The sequence below is a fragment of the Hyperoodon ampullatus genome (genome assembly GCF_949752795.1).
Source record: "Hyperoodon ampullatus genome assembly, chromosome: 12".
NCBI lineage: Eukaryota > Metazoa > Chordata > Mammalia > Artiodactyla > Ziphiidae > Hyperoodon > Hyperoodon ampullatus.
Genome location: NC_136925.1, coordinates 60,121,190 through 60,138,880, shown reverse-complemented (window position 1 = coordinate 60,138,880; position 17,691 = coordinate 60,121,190). Strand labels below are relative to the sequence as shown.

At 34.9% G+C, this 17,691-nt stretch overlaps 1 protein-coding gene across 9 annotated transcripts in view; it reads right to left on the bottom strand.

Annotated features, from left to right (window-relative positions):
* EYA4 (EYA transcriptional coactivator and phosphatase 4) overlaps nt 1-17,691 on the bottom strand; it is a gene marked incomplete at both ends in the record, with an annotated part of 230,504 nt that overhangs the window by 40,391 nt on the left and 172,422 nt on the right. For 5 of the 9 annotated variants that reach the window (XM_079716541.1, XM_079716540.1, XM_079716545.1 and 2 more), the window contains 5 exons: nt 7,880-8,045; nt 11,746-11,825; nt 13,544-13,687; nt 13,836-13,978; nt 15,203-15,269. In XM_079716541.1, the coding sequence (XP_079572667.1) occupies nt 7,880-8,045; nt 11,746-11,825; nt 13,544-13,687; nt 13,836-13,978; nt 15,203-15,269 (600 nt within the window). Of the gene's footprint in view, nt 1-7,861; nt 8,046-11,745; nt 11,826-13,543; nt 13,688-13,835; nt 13,979-15,202; nt 15,270-17,691 lie in introns of all 9 variants that reach the window. The other 4 variants (XM_079716542.1, XM_079716539.1, XM_079716543.1 and 1 more) reach the window with 1 other exon arrangement.

Below are 17,691 nucleotides of genomic sequence, written 5' to 3'. Positions count from 1 at the left end.
GGGGTGGGGGGCACACAGACAAGTTGAAAAGTCCTTCCCTTTGACCTTGCATTTCTATCTAGAAGCTATCTGTTTGCTATCTTTTCTTTTTAAAGGACCCGTCTTAAAAGAACAGCATGTACCAGTGCTGTCCAACAGAAATACAAAGTGAGCCACGAATGTAACCACACATACATATAATTTTAAATGTTCTAGAAGCTGCATTAAAAAAGGTAAAAAGAAACATGTAAAATTAATTTAATTCCTATATGCTAATTGCTCTAATATACCCAAAACATTATCATTTCAGCATATAATAAATATAAAAATGACATGTTTTACATAATCTCGTTTTCATGCTAAGTCTTCGAAATCCTGTGTGTATATGACACTTAGAGCTGACTTCAATCTGTACTAGCCACACGTGCCTATTAAGCCCTTGTAATGGGGCTAGTACAGACTGAAGTCAGCGGCTACAGTACTGGATGGCACATTTGTCTCCACTTCCTGACATTTGATTTGTCATAATCTAGCTTCAGTTCACCAAAACTCTAAGAAAACTACTCTTACCCAGAGTCCCCAGAACCACCTAAATGGCAAATGCGATAATAGATAGACTCAGTCCTTACCTTCCTGGATCTCTATGCTGTGTATGATCCTCTTCAACACCACCTCCTCAGAACCATTAGCAGCTGATATCCTGCATGTTTTAGAATCTTTCTCATGAGTCCTTCTCTGTCTAGGAGACACGGACTCCTTTTCCTTCTCCCATTCCTTACATTCTGGTACTTAGTACTCCCATCCTTTGATCATTTTCCCCACTCCACACCATGTGGGCAATCTAACCCTCTCATAGGTCAGTCACTTTCTACGTGAAGACCCATACATCATACCAAGTCAAATCTTAAGTTTCAGACTTTATGTTTAATTGGGTTCTGCATGTCCCACAGATACCCAAAAGTCCGACACGTCTAAAGCTAGTGATGCAGCATCTTATGAGGTGGAGAGTACAGAGCAGTGGCAAGTCTGTAGGAGAGGGTGTTAAGATAAACCCACCAAGGCGACAGTGAGGTGCAGTAAAACTTCACAAGTAACAAGAGTTGGACTTACTATATGACTTCAAGCATTTTACTCAATCTCTCTGGATCTCAGTTTCGTTGTATACTAAAGCCTGGGTAATAGCAGCTATCTTTTTTTATTACTGAGATAAATCTGATTTATGTTTACTTTAAATCATATGCATAATGTTAAAATGTCTAGGAGAGTCCAATGGCAAACTATATTAAAGTTACACAATTTTTAAAAGTAAAGATGTTATGACTCTCATACTTTATCATAAAAATTAAAATAAAATAATTATGAGGACAGCCAAGCAGTTATTAATCTAAATAAACACGTCTGAACAAACTAGATCACACTTAGGTAACATTTTTTCTGAGATGTTTTAGGTAAACAGTGTTTATATAGCTAACCTCTAATAATTTCTAACGGTCAAATGTTTTCTTTGGGAAACATTTGTGCATGTCAGGACAGCATCAAAAAAAATGTCTGTGCTCCAAATATTATTTGCTCTTAAAACCTTGTTAGCACAGTTCATTGCATGGGTTTCTGCTATCGAATGCATGAGAGTAGAAAGCATAATAAAAGAATCTTTAGTTACGATGCTGAATATAGCCCTATGTCATAGTAAATCATGTTTCAGCTTACTTGTATAGGCGTTAGCTGGGGATTTGGGTATTTAAACACACACCTACTTTTTAAAAATATCACACAAAATGTTTTCTATTTTCAATTATTTTTATAAAACAGAATTTTTCTGAGGTTACTATGTCCTGCCAATCAAATGTTCTTTTTCAGATAAAATATTGATTCAAATTAACACACATTTATTAAGCTTATAAAAGTTTTTTGGTTGACTTTCCATAAAACCTATCTTTCTATCCATTATAGATCAATTTTCAGGAGTTAACTCTCATCAGGCAGCTTTGTTCTTGCTACAGTGCAAGAGGTGAATAGACAAAGTCTTGCAAAATCCCAAAGTTACTCTGCTCAGTTATGGGTGGTTGATTGTTGACTGGATCCATAAAGACGGGGTTAGGCAGGAACAACTCAGCTACTCAAATGAACTGAAAGTCAGCAGCTATCACAGCAAGAGAGTGAAAAGCGTAGAAGGAGGAAGGTAAAAGACTGGTCATAGGAAGTGTCTGGGTCTCAATAAGCTTATTGGAATACGTGTTTGGCTAGAGTCACTGTTCATTATGTCTGAGATTCACCCACATTGTAGCCTGGAGCAGTTGTTTGTTTTTTCCTTAATGTGGCTGGAACTTCATGACATATGTATACTATGCTTTATACATTCTGTTGATGAACATTTGGGTTATTTGTAGTTTTAGGCAACTATGAATAAAGCTGTTATAAACATTCTTGTTTATATCTGTGGGCATAAGCTCCCCTTCCTAGCATATCCCTATATGTATATACCTAGCATATCCCTATATGTATATACTAAGCATATGCCTATATGTATACACCTGACAGAGGGACTGTTGGGTCGAATGGAAGGCATATGTTTACCTTCAGTAGACACTGAGCACTCTTTTCCAAAGTTGTTGTATTAATTCACTCTCTTACTGGCATTGAGAGTTCTAGTTGCGCTACATCCTCGCCAATACTTGGTATTGCTAGTCTTTTTTATATTAGCGATGGTAGGGGTTGGTAGTAGCTTATTGTAGTTTTAATTAGCATTTTCTTGATGAGTAACAATGTAGAATACTTTGTTTCTTACTCATTTGGTATCTACTTTTTATGAAGTAACTGTTTAAATCTTTGACTAATTAAAAAAATTGGGTTATCTTTTTCTTATTGATTTGTCAGAGCTCTTTACTGTGAAACGTTCTTTACACACACACACACACACACACACACACACATATATATGACTTAAGCTTCACTTCTACCCAGTGAATTTGGACCTGTATTAGCCTCTTTTAATAATGGGAGAACTGGAGACATGTGGGACTCAATTAACTGACCAAGATGAAATAGCCTGTATGTGAAAAGTTGATATGGTTCCAGAACTCCCGCTTTAACCACTAGGTAATACTTCCTCTCCCAAATAGCACCGGTCTGTCCAGGTTACAAAAAGGTCAAATGTATATCTGTTTCTACTAATCAAAAGAGTTACACAGACTTTACACAATTTCTGTGACAGTGAGGGCCAAGGAATTCATCTGAAAACATCAAAGTAAAAGAGCAGGTCCTTAAGCGGGCATGTGCTGTATTTGGGCTCCTACAGCAACCACCCAGATGGAAATGAACTGACCTCCATATCTTTTGAAGGTTCTAGCCTTTCTTCTGATAAAGGGTAAAATCAGGAACTTGAGCTCAACTGGTCATTAAACATTTGTTGACATTTGTTTTTTAAAGGAGAAAGCTGTTAATTCCAGTGCCTCTGTCAATTTCACTCAGGTAATTGCACTAGGGTACAGTAATGCTGCAGGTAGGGAAAATGCAAATTGGCAGAGAAGTTAAATGTGGTCAGTCCTTTCCGTTTAAATCCTCTTGTTGCCTTCAATGAAATGAATTAGTACTTTGCTTTCCTTCCTGTCCTCATGTGAAATGCCATGAGGCCTAGAAAGTCTACTGAGTTCTGCCTAAGAAACTGGCTTCTTTTCAAAGAGTGATCTTACCATCCTTTACTTTTCTGCAACACTTGTAAAGTTTAATTAGCTAATGTATCTGAAATGTTTGCCAAGGTCTCAGACTACAGAATGTTGTTACAAATTGCTAGTTATATTTAATTTTAAAGATGTTTAAAATTTTAAAAAGGAATTATAAAAATATCACTAAGCTTAATGTGCTATCAGTCATCAAACATTCTGAATGCGAATCAAAAATATAATATACCTAAGATAACCTTTATGTTAAAGGCAAAGAAAGATCTTTTCAAAGATAATGAACTAAAATATCTGTTCTTAATCAGCATGGTAATGTTTCTTTAAATACATTGTCAAATTACCTAATAAGGTAAAATAAATGACTGAATGCTATTTGTAATTTCCAAATAACATCAGTCATTACCCATTGCCCTAGGCTTTTTCCTGGGCTAACACTATACATGACTGAATAATTATCTTTTAATCAGTACCGTAATGAATAACTGCACCTTCTAAGTTTTGGATATTTAGATCCAACTTTATTTCATTAGGTTTATCGCTAAATCAGAGCAACCAGCTGTCTCTTATAGAACATAAAGTATGTTTCCATTTTAAACATGGGAGAAGTCAACAGTGAATGATTTATGACAAACCGTGGATTTAACTGTTAGGTCTCTGCTTTAAGTCCAAACGCAGAGCCAGTCAGTGGAAAATACTCTTTATACCCTTAAACAAAATACCTCAAATTTCCTCAATAATAAAGAAAAATACCATAGTTATGAACTTGTTTACTTTTTGGATGCATGCCAGATCTGAAAAGGCAAAATCAAACTTAAAACTACCTTGACTGAAGGTCTGAGGTCACAGAATTCCTTAAAGATCTAGACACGTGTATTGTTATGATTTTGGTTGAGAGAATAATATGGGTACAAGTAGAAATAATTTCTTCTTTAAATTCAATGGAAAGTCTCGTAAGATCTGACAATTATGTCAAACTATATTCGTTGGTATTAGCAACCAGTGGAAAGCTGAAGAAATTGCAGCATTCTGATACTGAATATGAGAATGTCACATATGAATGTGTTACATTCAAAGCCACGTACTCAGAATATCTACATGTCTGCGTTTAGTATTTTTAATGTAAATAAAATAGCTATTCTGAAAGTTGATTATTCTTTAGCTAATAGAGAGTACCCATCTGTGTCTTTCGTGCATAGAAACTCTTGTGGTCATATTGAAATTAGAAAAATCAATCTTCCACCCAAAGTTCTACCCAGAATAAACCATTTTTGGGTATTTGAATGGTTTTCATTCCTGGTAGCTCAATTCTAGTAAATTCCAAAACACTCTGCCAGTCCTGTCACTCTGTCTCTGATATCTCAATGATAAAATATTTAGTCTGTGGTTTTGCTTCTGAACACAGTCATTCTACTTTGTTTTCCCCGTGCATTCACCAGCGAGAAACACCTTTCACAGTGTGAAGAGAACATCAAATATCTCCCCACCTAAAGTGCTTCCACCACTTGTAAACAAGGATTCTGAAATCACTCATTCTTTAAATTAACATAAGATTCTTAATGAAATGTAAGTGTTTACTGAAAGAGGATCAGGACAGAATTGGAACATGGGATTTAGGCTGGGCGGAAGTTAAGGCAGGTAGTGTGCCAAGGGTGTAAAATTTAAGGGCTGTGAGAATGAACGCCCCCTTACATTCTGCACCCCAGGCAACTCTTGCCTTCCCTTCATCCTGGCCCTACATAAGATATGGCTGCTAAGAGACAGGGAGGTTAGGTGGAAAGCCTAAAAAGAGGGAATGAGGATTAGAGGTTCAAAGGGGCTATGTGTTTATAGGAGGGAGGGTCTAAAAAGAAGATAAGGGGAAAGAAATTGACAGTAGGGGCATCAAAGTCTAGTACACCTATTAACAATTTTCTCTTCGGTCCATAGTGAGATTAGAGACAATATTTTGAGATTCTTTTTTTAAATATTCTCTTCCATTATGGTTTATCACAGGATACTGAATATAGTTCCCTGGGCTATACAGTAGGACCTTGTTGTTTATTCACCCTATATATAACAGTGAAGCAAAAAGAAAGAATGTTGCCATTTCATGAATATAATTGCATTTTCTCTGTCGCTTAAAGTATGTTTCATTGTCGGGCTTCCCTGGTGGCGCAGTGGTTGAGAGTCCGCCTGCCGTTGCAGGGGACACGGGTTCGTGCTCCGGTCCGGGAGGATCCCCCGCGGCTGGGCCTGTGAGCCGTGGCCGCTGAGCCTGCGCGTCCGGAGCGTGTGCTCCGCAACGGGAGAGGCCACAACAGTGAGGGGCCCACGTCGTTAATATTACCCACATTATCTAGCATTTTCCTTTTCTCAACATTCATACTATTTTAATTATTTTCTTGATCTTTGTCTTGCTTGTTAAATGGAAGCTAAATGAATCTAAGTGAATGCAGATAACATATTCACTGCTGAAATACCAGCAGTGCCTGGTACCTAACAGGCACTCAATAAATAATTGTTTAATGGGCTTTTTGTCTTCTTGGAACCACTGGTCCAGTTAGAAAGAATTTACAGTATTGTGACCACGTGTCCCTATTTTCTTGCCCTTCCAAAGCAGGACAAAAAAGAAGCAGAGATGAGTTTGGATCTTGCAAATAATTGGAAGTCAGAAAAAATATTCTTGAACATACTAAGTGGTATTTACAAAAACAAAAAATTTCTTAACTTTGATTTTCTTATTGAGTTTTGATAGTTCTTTATATATTCTGGATACAAGTGCTTTATCAGATATGTGTTTTACAAGTATTTTTTCCCAATCTGTGGTGTGTCTTTCTATTCTTGTGATGGTGTCTTTTGAAGAGCAGAAGTTCTTTGTTTTATGAAGTCTAATTTAGCTTTTCTTTTCTTTTATGGATTGTGTTTTTAGCGTGATATCTATTAAATTTTTATGTAACCCAAGGCCACAAAGAGTTTCTGTATGTTTTCTTCTAGAAGTTTTAGTTTTAACATGTTTTGTATATGGTATGAGTTACAAGTCAAGGCTCTGTTTTATATTTTGTTTTGTTTTGTTTTGCATATGGATGTCAGTGTTCCAGCACCATTTTCTGAAAAACTATTCATTCTCTCTAATTGCCTTTGCACCTTTGTCAAAAAACAAACTTTTAGTATATGTTGTATCATTGTATATGTTGTATATATTATACACAACATATACTAAATATATCCAGAAATATATATATTTCTGGACTCTTTATTCTATTCCATTGCTCTATGTATCTAACATTTTTTTTTTTTTTTAAATTTATTTTTTATTTATTTATTTATTTTTTTTTTTTTGCTTTATCACAAATTTAATCAGTTATATGTATACATATGTTCCCATATCCCCTCCCTTTTGCGCTCTATGTATCTAACATTTTTGCCATTGCTCTATGTATCTAACATTTTTGCCAATACCAAACATTCTTGATTATTATATTTTATACATTTTGAAATCAGGCAATGTGAGTCCTCAAACTTTGTTCTTATTTTTCAAAATTATTTGGCTATTCTAGTTCCTTTGTCTTTCCTTGTAATTTTAGAATCATCTTGATAATTTCTCCAAAAGGTCCTGCTGGAATTTTGATTGGGATTACAATGAATCTCTATTAAACTTGCTTTTAACTTTAAGTTCTTCAGCTGTGTTAAATATGTGTCAGCAAATACAGTTCTAATAAGGATACAGACAAGCTTCTGGCAGTGAAGACTACGATGGATTTTAAATATGTGTTGATCAGACAAAGATATTAAACTACCTACCAATGATCCTAAAAATCCTAGGAATGTGGGAAGTGTTCACTGGCTGGGGCTACTGATGACTCGTAAGGTGAAAAAGTTATACAGTTTCTCAAGCATAAAGGAAATATTATCAGTTTTACCCAAAGAAGATACTATTACACTTTTCTATGTTGTCAAGGTCTCCATGAAATAATTAGTCTGGTAAAAGATCCACTTACCTTTTATCTCCATATTCATATGTATTCTGTCATTTGATATTAAAATCTCCTAACTGTCCTACACCTAAAAGAAAGTTTTCTGGAATGCCAGAAAAGCCTCATCTAAATCACTGGTACTAGCACAGATTAAACATCAACATAATTATCTGGAAGCTTTCAACCTTGTTTTTAAAATGCCCATTTTCTCCATATTATTAGATACAGCAAAACATATAAAAAGTATTTCACCTGGATGAAGATCTGTACCTGGTTGGCTAGTCAGTCCTGTGAGAGATTCCTGCAACTGGTAGGTTGAGGTTGAGGAGGACGTGCCATCAGCTGTGTTATTTGATGTCATATATGCTCCATATGTTGATGCAGAGTAATACTGTGCATACTGGTTTTGGCCAAAGGCTGCATAGGATGGATAATCCTGAAATAATAATTGACATGTGTGTGTGTTTGAAAGACAGATTACCCTCTAGTATACTCCAAAGAAAAGCAATCACAATGGCAGTGGAAAGATTAGTATCTGGCTCCACTGGTTCTGGAGTCCACAGCTTTGAGGTGATCCTAATAAGCAGAGACCATTCTGTGGGCATCTCCTACATGCACATAGTAATGAAATACCTTGCAGGTTTTGCAAACCATGTCCAGTACACAAATTTTAATCTGTTTAAAGGTTGTATATGCATCACCTTCCCCCCAGAATTACATTTCCAAAGATGTACATCCTCAGGTCTTATGCACTTGAAGAGGAGAGAAGGAGGTGTTCATATTCACAGCATTCATTCTCATCTTCTAATATCACCAGCAAGGAGGAGGTGTGCCCCTCTCCCCGCTTCCATACAGACCTTGGGCTGCATTATTGTGATTTTTGCTCCCTTTTTAGGCTACCCTTGATAATTTTGTTTTCTTGGCAGGAGGTAAACAGTAGAGAAAAGAAAATGAATAAAAGATATTCTTACCCAGTTTCTCACAGGCTACATACCACCTGAGGCCTTGACCTAAAGTCTTTCATGAGGCTTTCATATATTTAGTTTGCATCATTTGTTAGAGAAAAAAGAAAGCCATTGGGTCAATTCCTTTCACCTGATTTTTATTTAAAAAATTTTTAATAATTTTAAAATGATGTAAATAATCCTTCAAAATCCTTTTACATATTAAGATAAGGAATAAGTATTTGTTGCAAGAATTGGTGTTTAATATATCTGACATGTTTTAGCCCAACTTGTTATCAGTGATGACAAATCCTTGGTCAGGATGAAGATTCCCTAATGCACGCTTCTAAGGGAAACAAAGATCCATGGTTGATGTGGTTTCCAAAAGAGGAAATTCTCTGCGTTCGTAAATATATGTATAAGCAAATATATGTATCATCAGAAAGGGTTAAGCAGTACGGCAGAAAATGAAAATTCTATTTGTCTGTTAATTTCAGGATCTGATGTTCCCTACTATTACCTGAGACTCAAAAACAAAACAAAACAAAACAAAACAAAACAAAAACCCAGAAAACTCTTGGCAGTATTTGGACAAAATTCCTAGTAACGTATTTTTCTCAGAGTAAAACATGGATCACAAATATTAACACAGTGCTTACTTTCTGTCAGGCACTCCTCTAAGGCCTTTAGTAGATTTACTCATTGAAATCTCACAACCTCCTATGCAGTATTATTACTATCTCTATTTTACACTGAAGTAAAGGGATGGGATAAAGGCACAGAATGTTTAAAGTGATTTGCCCAAGGTCAGACAGCAAGTTTCAGGGCTCAAACTGGAAGCCAGAGAGACTGACTCCAGCATCTATCTGTGTGGGAAGCTGTCCACTGGGCTGCCAGTGCCCAGAGAGGAAGATGAAGTTACTCATTGGAACGGTCCAGTCTACCAGCTTCCAGTGATTATAGTGTCTTTTTGCACTCAAATATATCTCAAAGATTTCCCCTACTCTTCATTTCCACTCTTATCACCTTGTCCAAGCTACCTTCACTGCCTGTTGTAGCCAAGGTACCAGTTTTCTAACTGCTCTCCTCCTTTCCATTTTTGGCTTTTTCCAAAGTCTCTGAAGCCAGAGTAATATTTTTCAAAAATATATTACATGATGCTATTCTCCTGCTAAAATATTCTTTAATAGCTTCCCTTTGGGCTTGGAATAGAATTGAAGTTCCTTATTATAAGCCACAGGGCCCTACATGAGCAGACCGCAGCCTACCTCGATAAATGGATTTTTTCCCCATCTGCCCCTTAGGTGCAAACTAAACTCCAGCCTTCTTTGAGTTCACTGACACCCCAAGGTTTTCACCCCTCAGGGATGTGATACATGCTGCTTTCTATGCCTGAACACCCTTGCCCTCATTCTTCACCTAACTTTTGGAAGACTTGGCCTAAATGTCATTTGCATGGAGAAGCCTTCCACAAAATCCCCCTTACTCAAAATTAGCCTTCTCATAATATTTTTAATAGGACCCTGTTCTCCCCCTTCATGCTTTCCAATTCTATATTTACTCAGGTGTTTACTGGTTTACTGTCCGCTTTTCTCAGTAGAAAGCTCCCTGAAGCAAGAAACAGGTTCCATTCACCCTGCTCCTACCTTCAGCTCCCCAGGATACAGACCAGTTCCTAATATCTAATAGGCACTCAGTGAGTATTTGCTAAAAGAATAAATTAGTCTTCAGACCATGGTCCAAAATACAGATTACACATTATATTGGGGCCACTGAATTAAATATACTGCTAGTACTAGATGTATTTTGTGATATAAAACTGTTTGTCAATAAATTTTCTTCTCCTTATTAATCATTTTTTTAATCTTCCCAACAAAGAACAAAGCAGTCTTCCCCTTATGCTACCACTCTGCCTAGTGTATATTTCTTTTATTATATTCCAAATATTCCACTCCGTGTCCATATTATTTTCATGTCTGTGTCTTCAGGAGGATTGTATCCTTCCAGAGAGCAGGGAACACCGACTTCGAATCTCCAAAGCACAGTCAAAAAATCTAATGGCTAACAGGTGCTCAATAAATGTTTGGTGTATTAATAAATGAGCGAGTGAAATTAAGCTACCTGGATTATCAAAAATTCTCAATTTTTTATAATAAAATATGCATACTGACTTTGATGTTTACTGTTTTAAGAAACCATTTTTCAAACTAATGTCAAACTATACAGTTTAATCCTGTCAAAAATATCATTATTCCACTGTTTAATCATCAAATTTTCCTCTTTACCTCTTGTTACCTTAATAAAAATTGAAAGGAGAAGGCAATTAATATAATTTCTTCAGTAAATCCAAAGAGCAAACACTTATGCAGTAACTTATATTTTAGAATGCACAGAAGTCCAGCGATTATGTTAGTGTATTGCTTACCCATGAAATCAGCTACCCTTCTACCTCAGCTACTCTGAACATGACTGAGAAGCAGGAAATAGGGACAAAACTTTCTGAATATATCACAAATTCATGTCGTTCCATGCTAACTCACTCATTCAGGCACGTCCACACTTGTTCCACACATAATTCTAACACGATTCTAAAAACAATCGCAGGTTTCAAAATACACAAAAATTTTAAGCAAATATCACTATGAGGACTAAGGAATTCTAGGAGCAGGTGTAGTGGGTGACAAAAGCAAAAAATTACAGCTGTCAGGACAGTAGGAATTTAACAGTTATCAAGAAAAATCATAGAATTAAAAAATAAAAGCCAATAGTAGTTTGAGAGGCATTTTGTTTAGGAACAAATGCTTTGGTTTTGGACCGAGTGTTTTATAGTCTACATCATAATTGATTACTGATTATAGTTTAACCTATGAATTTTCATAATAACTGTTTTGTCAAGAAAAAATAAAATTATGTTTAGTATAGTTTAAGATAATAGAAAAATATGCAATATATTCTGTAATTTCCTGTCAAATGACTAAAACAATCATGGCTTAAATGTTTAAAGGGCAAATCTTTAGCAATCAGGAAAACTGAAACATCCAGAATTACACAAATCCAAAGAATTCCAGATAGCTAATTTTTACTACCCTGAAATGTCATCTTAATTTTAAATACATAAACCTTACTAACCTGATACTATTCGTCAAAAATCTGAAATATATATAAAAGCATAAACACAAAAAGCTACTATACCTGTTGTGAACCACTGAAGTTCGTTGAATTGGAAACTGAATTATTTGCATAAATAGTAGATGATGGTGCAAAGCTAGAACCTAGAGGTAAAGAACAAATTGCATTTTAAAAATATTTCTTGAAAAATATAAAAAATATTTCACTTTGCAGAATTCAATGAAATATATATTAAATTTTGTTGTTGAGACAGTGAGATTTAAAATTGAGAGATTTCTAAGGAAAATGTCCTTAGCTCTGTCTTGTGACAACAGGTAAAGTCTTTTCTTTAGAAGTCTATAGAGGTAAACAGGAGCTTGTGGGAACAGTCTTACCAAGGACTCGGCTAACCTTCAAGGGTCAATGTCTACACGTACAGAAGTACTCAAAGAATAAGATATTATCCATACTGAGACTACTTCCAGGAAACTACTGGAACTTTCCAGTGGTCATATCAACTGCATAACATACAAAAACTACTCAAGTTCAAACATTTGGCTGGGGCTAGCTTAGGAAATAAACACATGGAATTCATTTAGAGTTCATGCTTCCAGCTCCCCATCTTTTTGTTCCTCTATGTCCTTTCTTTAGAACAAAAAAAAGCTGTGAGCTAGGGCTCAGACCCAAGGGAGAACTGTTTATACTGCAATCATCTAAGGTTTGACGATCTTCTAAAATTTTACGACAAGGTCTGAAAGTTATTTAATTATTTTTAAAATTAGATCAAAAACAAGTGAACTATCAATTTACAGATTCAAAAAAAAATGTTCTCATGGAATGTACTTGTTAAGGAATAAAATAAAAGACTATTGAGGCAGCTGATTACTTGTTTTGTCAATGTGTCTTGAATAGCAATAGTATTAGGTAATCAACACAAACTGACATGGCCTGGAATATCCGATATGAAAGTATTCTGGGTAATAAATGGATATGTCTCTATGGCATTTCCCACAGTGGCTTATTGTGGTTGAGGCATGTATGCATATATGTATCTACCATTATAAGGAAAAAAGAGACCTGTCACTTCAGCCAAAAAGGTCTAAGTAATTATTTCATTTTAGTCAGTCAACTAAAATGGCAATATTAGTTGGTTCAAATAATGTTAATATAGCCCCCAAACTCTGACAACCATATAGAAAAAAATGACAGATAGGAAATAACCTTTTAATGTTTTTAGTATGTCACTAAAATATTTTCTGCAACTACTACACAATGTTCAAAAATAATTTTTAATTGGAGACAAAAACAAAAAGAAAAATTAAATAATGATCGTACATGGAGAAAAAATTTTTTAAGGTGGAGGTACAAATTATCTAAATATTCCTATTCAAGAAATATAGTATTAACAGGGGAGAGGTATTTTAGAAATGAACAAAAAAATCTCCAATTATTCAACAGTAAATGGGACTTAGAGAAGTGCTAATTCAATTTTAAATTTAATCAAAAAAGCATTACGTATGTAAGGAATCCTGACAAGAAAATACTGGGTTTTGTCATGAATCTTTGAAATCACTTAAATAGGTGCCAAACATGTGACTAGCGTGGCGACTGGCTTGGAGGTTGCTTTGCTTGGACTTAGTTTCCTGCCAATTTTATGCAACTTAAACTTAAATATTTAACTTTGATATGGGTCATGTTTCTTGATGTATACTGAACTCTTTTCATCATGTTTCTTCCCAGTTATTTGTCTTTTCTGATGACCTCGTGTGAGCAGTGGTAAGATTTAAAACTGTCCTCATGACTTTAAATTCCTAGTCTGAAGCCAAGGAGTCTCATTCAAATAATTCTTTCTCACATAACATGTTTCTTGTGTGGTACTTACCTGGCATCTGGTAAGAATAAGGTGTCTGGCCTGGCTGTGGGGTAGAAAACCCTGGGCTGTAACTGAGGCACCCACTCTGTAATGGCGACTGAGTTTGTGAGAGTCCGCCCTCTGTCTTGATGCCTGGTAACATCACGCCCAGATCTGTTTGGAAAATGCATGTGCAACCCATTTCGTTAGTAAAGTAATCTTACTTCTGAGTTGTAACATATCAATATATTAGACTATACAACTACTAGCCAGCAGGATTACATGCTTATAACCAAAGAAGAAGAGAGAAGATGTGAAATACCGTAAGTGGGCAGGCTATAGGGCTGTCCTGTCTGTGAGTACGCTGTGTAGACGGCTGGCTGCTGCATCCCCGAATACTGAGTCTGGCCTGCATAGGCAGACATTGTTTGAGCTGCTGGTGTAGAAAGAATGTGTGGATAGGGCCTAAATATCAGAAAAATAGCATTACTGTGGCAACAAAGACTGCATATTAATTCAGACAGCTTAGATTCAGTGAAACCTGATAATAGCCCGGAAGTAATCCTCTTCTTTATCCACATATCATTTTAACAATATGGAAAAGGACAAGAGTCTGAATGTCAGGAGCCCAGGCTCTGCTACAAACCAGTCTAGTTACCTTGGACACATAATTTAAACTCGCTAAGTCTACACCTCACCTGTGAAAAGAAAACTTTGGTTTAGATATCACACCTAAAGTCTCTTCCAGGTCTATATTGCTTACATTCGAAATAGTATTCTAACTGATATGTAGATGAGGAAAGTGAAGCCCAGGCCAGTTAATTAGTACATTCATGAGCATATTTCCTGTTACCATGCATGACCCAATGCTATGTAATGACTACAAAAGTCATTAAAGGCCCTACCAAGAATTCTCTACAGAGAACTAGAAATCTTAAACAATAAATAAAATTAAAAAAAATTAAAAAGTAGGCAGCTTCCTGAAAAGAAATGGAATGCCATTCCCTTCATCATGCCACATCTAACAGAATGTTCCCAAAATGGATATCCAATCTCTAGCCTATACTTAAGGAGAAACACTCTAGCTGCTGTGGAAAATAACTTTTAACTGTACATGATCAGGAATCCAAAATCTTGACACATCTGGCTGATGGCAACCAAATTCAGATACACCCAATGTAGTTAAACTTGAAATTTCTACCACTGTGCTCAGAAAGTTGACTACATTAGTTATAAAAGCAATAGTGCATATCTTTCAAAAATGTTTATTAGAACTTGAAATCCAATAAAAATATCATAATGATGGAACAAATTATGAAGTGTTGATGTTTGAATAAAATATAATCTTTTTAGATTTTCTTTAAACTAGTCAGCATTTTTGAAGTTTCATTAAAAAATCTGTGTTTTCTGATTTGAGCTTGATGCTTTCCTCAAAGTATATAAATATCCAGAATTAAAGCAATTGTCTAGATATAAGTGAGGGTATTCCTAGACTTGTGAAGGGTATTTACCTAATGTCTAATCTATCCAATGAATCTATCCAAGTATCTGTCAATTCAACTGCCTATCTATAACATTTATATACATAAATATATCCTGATTTAAAGTTGTTATATTGTGTAAACATGATTAATCAAGATAATGCTGGAAAATTATTCTAACAAATCTGAAAGACTACTGACCACTTACTTGGAAGGATACAGCTGTGGGGAATATTGATGCGCTGATCTGGGGCTATAGCCACTACTTGTTATTACTGTAAGACACAAAAACCAGTGCAAAAAAAGGTTGCTTTATAAATATATTTCACTGGAGTGTGCAAAACTTATTTCAAGAAATGACTATGTTAGAGATATGTTTCAAAAAATTCATTCATTTTCTAGACAGAAACAGATGCCTAAACATTTTCTTCTAATTAAACTGTTTCACGTATGTGCTAGGAGAATGACACGAACTTTTTTCACAAATCATTCCCCTTCATCATTCCTCCATTTTCTTAAATCCGTAGCATGCTCTTACATATTAATATGCTATGAATAGATCTCCTTGACTATAGGTAATCAAGCTTTCATGATATAAAGGTAAATTTTTAAATTTGCAGACTTTATGTTTTAAATTCCAAATATATTGCTCTTCCTGCATATTTATTCTAATAGAAATATAATAAAAATTAAGAAAAATATGATGTTTCAACCTTCATTTTCAAGTTGTAAAATGAAAGCGTTTTCTCTTTCCTTTCATTTTGCCAATCCGATGAGTAGTTAAAAATGCAGGGTCCAAATAATTCTAATAATAATTGGAATATACACAGAAAGCATGGGTGATAATGCAACATTAAAAAAAAATTTAACTGCAAGAAGCAGCAGCAGTCATATTTATAAATATATTTTGAACTATCAGAGATTGTACTTTTTTGAGAAGAACTTAAAGGTGAAAATCAGGTCCTATTAACATTTCAGCCAAACATGCAGTCCCAAACTGGAATGTATCCAAAAGTTTGGAAGTTTCTCTTTCCTTTAACCATCTGCCTTGACTAAGACAGATGTACTGCAAATATATGGGCCCTAAAGTGTTAAGGCAGTCCCTTCAGAGCCAATCCATACTGGGCAAGCACACAGAGTGTCTTTATTAGGCCATCTGCTGTTCATTCACTTTTCAAAAAGATTAAAGTAGTATACAATGCAGTGCTGGAATTAGTTTAGTCTAATCAATCATAGTTATACTTCAAAGTACTATGTCTTTTCTAAGTTGTTCATAATAATTCTGGAGCTAAACTTTTAGAATTGTAAAAGTGACAAATAGGCTTAGGTTGCTAACTATTTTATGAAACATGATATATTTCTATATCCAAATGCTATTAAGTACCCTTGTGATCTATTGCTTCATAAACACATAGAATTTAATGTATTTAAAATACTATTTAGACTGTAAGTTCTGAGTAGGGAGAGTATATTATAGTTTTCATAGCAATAATGCAGAGAGTTTATTTTCAAGAATATTATGGATCAATTTTGACAATCACTGAATATGATTAGAGGTGTTATGTTCTAAATATTTTCAGCAACCAAATTTAAGTGAATTTGCTATGTATATTTGAAAACACATGGACCACTGAACCATTAATTTTCTACTTATTTATTAAAAACATAAAGTATGTTTAAAACTTTCAAATCAACTCAATGAGAACAGCCCTTTTCTCTCACACTATGGGCACTAAACATACACTACATAATAGCAACAGTGTACTGCACAGGAAATTCAGTCTGATTCATTGATTCATAATAATTATACCCTATTTAGCAGAAATATACTTAAGTAAGGCTCAATTCCACATTTTTTGTTTCATTTATAAAACTTCATTGTGGTACACTCAAGACTCAGGCTATACTAATCAGTTATTCTCAAGACTGTTAAACACAAGGCTTTTCTAAAGAAACATCAAATAATAAAAAGAAACATTCAGCTTTTATTGAATTAGCCAAAGAACCAAATTATTTCAGAAAAGTAGCTTCACATATATGAACACAAATCTGAATATATAGGATGCTTCTTCCCTCTAATGAATGAATCTAGATATCATTAGAATAATGTACCCATAACAGTATAGAGGCTCAACCTTTAAAATTTCATATCAATGTCTATATGTTCATTTTCTAGGTAGAAAACAAAACCTTTGACTCAGAAAACTATGTTTACATAAAACTTAGAAAGTTTATGCTTCTAAAGAAGCTGTATATATTTTATTCTAACTAATAAATCTGCAGATAATTGAAAACAACAACAAAATTGGATTAAAGTGAGCTGAGATTATGCTGATCAAAGTAAAGACTGTTTCTACACAGAGCAGCCTAATCTTTCCAGTATGATTTCTGGAATCCCATGTACAAATTTAGGAGACCTTCCTTTTATTCCCTGTTGTCATTTAATTCATCAAGAGATGTATGCAAAGCACTCAACTCATTATACTCCATCATTTCTGCATACAAAAGTTAGCAAAAGTGCTTGTCTTCAAAATGTCCTGAAAATTAATTAAAACACATTTTTAAGGAATATTATCATATTCTCATAGGGTGGTGTCAAGCAATTTTAAGGTTTTACCCTTATTACTGTAACACCTTAGATTAGTGACTCTCAATGGGATGAGAGGTGGGAGATGAAGTTGGGGAATGGGTGGAAAT